The sequence below is a fragment of the Ziziphus jujuba genome, chromosome 9 (genome assembly GCF_031755915.1).
Source record: "Ziziphus jujuba cultivar Dongzao chromosome 9, ASM3175591v1".
In the NCBI taxonomy this organism is placed as follows: domain Eukaryota; kingdom Viridiplantae; phylum Streptophyta; class Magnoliopsida; order Rosales; family Rhamnaceae; genus Ziziphus; species Ziziphus jujuba.
Window position 1 is genome coordinate 3,170,771 of NC_083387.1, and position 6,550 is coordinate 3,177,320.

The 6,550-nt window shown below is 34.7% G+C and overlaps 1 protein-coding gene across 1 annotated transcript; it reads right to left on the reverse strand.

The window, feature by feature from the left end:
• Window positions 1-2,190: 2,190 nt before the first annotated feature.
• LOC107425957 (uncharacterized) lies at window positions 2,191-6,107 on the reverse strand. Its single transcript, XM_016036029.4, has 10 exons — window positions 5,891-6,107; window positions 5,318-5,485; window positions 4,915-5,092; window positions 4,638-4,694; window positions 4,483-4,553; window positions 4,103-4,181; window positions 3,945-4,004; window positions 3,431-3,534; window positions 3,280-3,340; window positions 2,191-2,809 (listed from the first exon to the last, which is right to left on the reverse strand). The coding sequence occupies exons 1-10, from the start codon at window positions 6,025-6,027 to the stop codon at window positions 2,423-2,425; spliced, it is 1,302 nt and encodes a 433-aa protein (XP_015891515.2). The 5' UTR covers window positions 6,028-6,107; the 3' UTR covers window positions 2,191-2,422.
• Window positions 6,108-6,550: the final 443 nt, after the last annotated feature.

The following is a 6,550-nucleotide window of genomic DNA, read 5'->3' on the forward strand; positions in this document are numbered from 1 at the left end:
GAATATAATGAGGGCAAAAAAAAAATATAAAATAAAAATAAAATAGTAGTGCTCTTATACCTTTATGCCTAGGGGAATATGCAACGTAATGGGGCATTTTTCTTACCCTACTTCATGCCCTTCACTACTTTTAAAGTACTCTTTTATCTCCTAAAATTATCAATTTAATTAGTTTTTCCTAATTCTTAAAAGTTGCTTGCTTTAGTGCATAGCCGCCAGTTATCTCTTCCTATTCCATCATTGCATGTAATTTGCATTTAGATGATTCAATTGCTGGACCAAACCCGTGTTTCCTTAAGGATTCAAATATCTTTCTACACATTTGATTTTCTCAAACTTTCAATTTATTAATTTATTAAAAATATGTATATATTACAAGCAAGAAATAACTTAAAAAAAAAAAAAAGATAACATGAAGAAACAAAAATATTGTAAATACCAATTTTTAACCCATGAAATGAATAAGTCTGGATAAAAGGAAAATGAATTATTGAACTTATTACCAAAAAAATAAAAAGTGAATTATTGAAATGTAAATCTTTATAAAGAAAATAATAACTTCGCCGTTTAGTACGTGTTTCTTTTGGACTAATAATCTCACTTAACACACTGAAAATTGAAAGAAAAAAGTGGCATGAATCTATTTGTCATTAAGTGCCACCTGGCATAACTTTATAGAGAAAGTGGGACCACTACAGACGTTGTGTTGACAAGACTTGGACATGTAAAATGATAAAGTATGAGTAATAAGCAAGTGGAAGTCTCTTTCGTAATGGCAAGTGGCAATGCCTGCTAGTGGATAATACTGTGATGGGCAATTATTTAGGTTCCTCTAATTGACAATTGTGGAGGTATTATTGGTTCATTGACTGAGCCACTTTGCCGATCCTTCCATCCATTGAAATTTTCTTAATTTATCAAAATTCAAAGATAGGGATTATCTTTCTGTGTTGGCACCAAATAGGCTGATACAGACATTTTATCCCAAAAAAAGCACCACTACACCTAAACACAGGGTCAAATTTCCCTTTCTAAATAAATAAGTAAAATGAAATTGAACCCTCATAATGGTTCTTTTGTTTCATTAAGTTATCTTTCGTAACCTATGAAATTTTCTTGGCCTTGGTGATATGTCAACAATGGAGATGGGGAAAAAGTATAGAAACGACTCCTGGTGAGAATTTAGAAAAGTGGGAAAGATAAATGGGGTCCAGATTTGTTATAGTGGTGTGTTCTTCAAATCTTCCATTAGGATAAACCAACATTTTGACTTAAATAAAAAGGGGAAAAAAAAAATGCAATTGTTGTTGTATTAAGATAGATGCTTAAGGTTTTTATTCAAAAAAAAGGAAAAATAAAATAAAAATAAAGATGGATGCTTAAGGTCGGGACAAAAGCCAAAGGAAACAGACTTTAGCAGCATTGGACATGTGATGATTAACATGTTTTTAACTTTGATGTGACAAATACCCAAAAGAATACTTACTAACGTACTGCGTTTGATATATTGACGAGTGCTTCAGTCTTTGTTTTATTTTTTTGGGTAAGATTTATTTACGGGTGCTTTAGTATTTATTCAGACATATGTGTTTGTCATAAGTGTCTTCCCCCCCACCTCATCACCAAATATATACGTACAGACAAAATATTGAAGTTGTAAAAGTAGCTTAACCCACTATATATCATATTGATATATACAATTTTTTTTTCCATTTATTAAGAACGAAAAAAAAAAAAAAAGTGTATACAATAGATGAATATATTACCAAAATTACCGCCATGGGATAAGAATAAACATTGAAAGGAATTTATTTCAAGATACATATTAAATGAGTTAGGCCCGGAAGGGACCCGATGAAATTGAAACTCTACTGAACATGGTTGCGTATTCAACCTCCATGCCACAAAATTGATGGATTTTATTGCGATTGAAATGGTGCTAAGCAAACACTATTTTGCTTACAATGTTAGTTAGGGCAACACTGAAATTTGCAAATTGTTCGTCAAAGCCTTTAATTATTATGTATCAAATTAACGGGATTCTGCAGAGAACCAGTTGCAATATCCAATTATGGAGAGTGTACTACTCCTTGATGCCATTCATACCCATCAATTAAACATGGATTAATTAGTTGATAGGCGAGATAAAGCTGACAATATCAACACTGGTAATGTAGAAAAATCAGAAAATTACTCGCTAAAAAACAACAATTTATTAATTAAACGGAATCCTCTTTAATTTAACCTGATTATAAATTCTATTCTACACTCGAACTGGTTGCCACTTGCAACCACCACTTGAAAACAAGCTTGCTAATTTCTAAACATAATACAGTTCTATTCTAATAAAAGATTTAAATGATTAGGATTACATAAACCTAATAGAGTTACAGAAACGTGTTTCCTGAATGCTGAAATCTCATCACTGTTTAATCTTTCTATCATTTCTGGTTTTCTTTCTAAATTCTCGTTTCTCAACAGAGTACTGTTTTTTTATTAATAAATTGCTCATCGCTGTTTTCAAAGCTTCAGCTGCCGCCATGAAAACTTTTTCATCAAAGGATATACTTCCCTGCAACTTCTCAAGCAGCTTCCTTCCCCCAGGTATCTCATTATCTTCCAACACAAACGGTTCATTCTGAAGAAAATCGGCATTACTTTTTAAACCCGAGATAACTCTAACGCGAGCCAAAGAAGGGTATTCAAAACCACGCAGATTAGAGACACCGGTCACCATCCACAATAACCCAGTGGAAAAGCTAACTTCTAGTCTCGTAGGAATGAATGTCTCCCCCCCAATGGGAACCACCTGCCACAGTCATAACATCATAAGTCAGGAAAATTGTTATGTGCATGCTTCACTTTTTCCTTTTTCCAAAATATATATATATATATATATATATATATAAATTGCATGTGCTTCATCATGTATATATCAGCAACTTAGCCTTCCATGTTCTTGTTAACAAAAATTCCCCCAAAAGCATTTTAATTTCTAGAACTGATTAAGCCTTTTTAATTTCTAAAACTGAAACACTTAAGGCATACAGCCATGCTTCATGCTTATATGATACTTAGAATCAAGCTTTGAACTTAAAGCTATGCAAATGATTATGACTAAAGGCTTAATAGAAAATGAAATGCCACAACAAATGGTACTATAAGCAAGATCAGATTTCAACAGGAAAAATGCAAATTGCAAGTAGTTACATGTCAATATATCTTCTAATAGAACAGCAAAATTGATGTCAACATTGCCTGAATGTTTTAGGGCCTTACCTTTGCAAGAGAGATACTTCTTGCAGAAAGACTACATTTCAGCAATATTATTTCTTGCAATCTACAATTAGATATTTTAAATAGTTAGCTAATCAACAGAGGACTCCATCAGAGAAGAAAAGGATACAATGTGAGATCTCCAGGAAATTACCCTTGGACCGCCACTGCAACAAGTGTACCATCTTGGTTGGTGCATAGATCGGTAATTACAGAACAACACTCCTCTTCTCTTCCATTTGACTCTAAAAGTCCTGCCTTCAGGAAGGAAGTAAATAGAATCAAGTGAACAGCCACGCTAATAGAAAAGCAAAGAAAATGGTGAAACCTGGTTTATAAAATATCCGATCTGCTGCTTTTTTTTTAATTTTTTTTTTTGAATTTTATTCTATTTTATTTTATTTTTGGTGTGGTTTTGATAGGGGAAAGAAAGAAAATCAGTTTTCGAATTTTCTAGTTTCACCATGGACATCTCTAGAAAGGTGGTGCAAAGCACTAATCTCATTTCTGGAAAAAGAAATGGTCCTGCTTAAAGTTAAAAACCAATTTATCCTCAGTTTCAAGTATTGGTGAAATATAATATACTTGCTTATGGAAAAAAAATAGAAAATTTATTTCATACTCAAATGTCTGTGGGAACACCAGAAAACTAAGAATAAATAGCGCACCTTTCCTCCAACTTCATAAGTGTCGAGGAGAGACCCTGAGTAAATATCCCACAAGCGAACCTGCAAAAGACACATAGATGGACTCTCGCTCAAAATCCCCAAGATGCACCCAAGAGCAATTCAAACTTCAAGGGATATAAGTTCCTATGAATACTCACTGTTGAGTCACCGCCTCCAGAGACTAGAAAACCCTGGGGGTACTCCAGAGTGCACACAAAAGCAAGGCAAGAAACAAACCTTCCAATAAACAAAGAAAATTCACATAAATTAATCCTAGCAGAAGAAATAGTTTTCACATAATTAAATATGAATCCTACTCAACTATGCACACCGTTGATGTTGCATTCTCTTGCATTTCACAATAAAGAAATCCAAACATCATATGATGTCTTCCAAATTTATATTTAGGGTTCTTAAAGGTTGAAAATAAAAGTGAAACCCAGAAAGAGTTTTTCCAAATTTGAAGCGTCAACTACAGTTCTTGTCTGGCATTAAACATGTTAACGATGTAATCTGTGTAAATATAAAGCTGACTCACTCTGTATGACCAAGGCAAAAACTTTGTATCTCATGAGCTCCATCTAAAGGTTTATTAGGAAAAACAGTAACCTATCAAAAGAACAACACCTGGAGAGATAAGTACAAACAAACAGGCTATTTTATTTTACTTAACAGGAAAGAAAGTTGAATTACCCGAATTTTAAAATCTCGATCAGCACTAACAATAAACTTTCCATCAGGTGAAAATTCCTGTCAAAATAAATAAATAAATAATTGCCTGTAAATTAGCTCTGAAAATCATGTAGGCAGTAAGGCATAGAATGTTGCAGAAACTTCTTCTCGAAATTCACTAATATCAATGTGAATCAATTCAAATCAAGGGAAAATTTTCATTGACATTGTAAGGAGTGCAAAAAGAAGAACAGGAAGTAAGAAAGGATTAATAAATGGATGGTAGCAAATGCCTTACCAAGCTAGTGATGATGCTGCAATAGTGAGAAAGCAGTTGTGCAGCCTTCTTCTTGGCAACAGCTTGTCCATCAGTCCCATCCAGATCCACAACCCAAACAACCCCAAATTTGTCAGCAAAACAAACATATAAACCATCATTGGTTATGGCAACTGCAGTCACTCTTTTCTCTGAGCACCTGAAGCAAACAGAATGTCATCAGTGATGTAATGACAAAATACTAGAATCAAATTAGCCAAGTTAATCCGAACAGATTGCTTTTGGAAATTTGCAGATCCTAACTTATTATAGCCCAATACCAAACCAAATATTAAGTAAAATATCTGATCAAATTGTATGTCAAACCTGTTCACTAACTTTCACGCATTTTCATGAAAATCAATGATAAGCTTTTAGAACCTACACAGTACTAACGCAGCGCCAGGACTCGGTGGACCATATCTTCACTAATTTATCATCGCCGGCAGAAACCAACAGCTTCCCACTTGCTCCATAACGAATAGCTCTTATAGAATCCTTATGAAGGGATCCTTTGGAAGAGTCATCCACCAAAGAAATTGCGCAATCCCCACTGCAACAAGAACAATGAAAATAAAAGTTAACACATTGTTCCTATATTTATTACCTTCTATTTTATCGGATAAAAATTATACGCTTACTATCTGCACCACTTTACAAAACGTCAAAATTTTCCATCAGATTGCAGAATATTAGAAACCAAAACAAATTAAGTTTAAAACGGTATAAGCAGAGAATTTGCCTTTTTACCCCTCTACAATTCCTAACGATCAAACAGAGAGCCTACAAATTTCAAATTGTGATAAGTTTTCAAGCACAACTTTATTCAAATTACTGAGGCTGCAAAAAATTGTAACAAAAATCTAATTCAATAGGTCAACCCAATTTAAAGATCCGAATTATTGCACCGTGTGAAACAAAATATCACAGCCCCCGAGAATATAGAAAGTTAGCTTACTGGACATCGAAGACACGGAGGTCCGACCCAACTGCGACTGCGACGGATTCCTGGTTCGGGTGGACGGCTATTAGTGCCGGAGCCACCTCAATATCCTTGTTAGATTCTCCAAAATCCATCGGAGCGTCGTCCTCCATTCTTGCTCAGAGTAGGAAAAATGAACGAAATCGACACTTGTTTTTATTAGGGTTTTAGGATTCAAGCGCGCGCTGATATGGGTTTCTCAGGGTTTCTCCAAATTTTGGGTTCTCAGAAGCCCAAGTAATTAAATACGGGCTCTGTTTATCGTAACACAATTGGTTCAAGGAGAATTTGGCCCAATACCCTCGTAAGATCGAGGTTAATGATTTTTGCCCCCTCTCACTTGATATCTTTTTTGTTCTACCCTTTCAATCTTTTATAATTCCAAAATACCCTTATGTTTTTTTTATATGTTTTTTTTTTTCCTTTCTTCATCCGACTTTTCTCCTCCATCTCTTTATCCATAACCAGACCGTTAGGAGCCCTCTGTTTCCTTTCGCATCGGCCGGATTGTAAGCGTGGAGACTATGCGTTTTGAAGGAGATGGTGAAGAGGCGACTCAGAGAGAAAACTGCAGGGTTTTAGAGAGCCCTAGGAGCAGAAGCAACAGGTAGGCAACAGCGAAGTAGGAAAGCATGA

Coding starts and splice junctions, on each gene's coding strand:
- LOC107425957 (XM_016036029.4), bottom strand. CDS start 6,027: ATGGAGGACGACGCTCCGATGGATTTTGGAGAATCTAACAAGGATATT. Junction 4,554..4,637: donor ATCGAGATTTTAAAATTCGG/GTAATTCAACTT, acceptor TTCTTTTGATAG/GTTACTGTTTTTCCTAATAA. Junction 2,810..3,279: donor GAAGTATCTCTCTTGCAAAG/GTAAGGCCCTAA, acceptor TGACTGTGGCAG/GTGGTTCCCATTGGGGGGGA.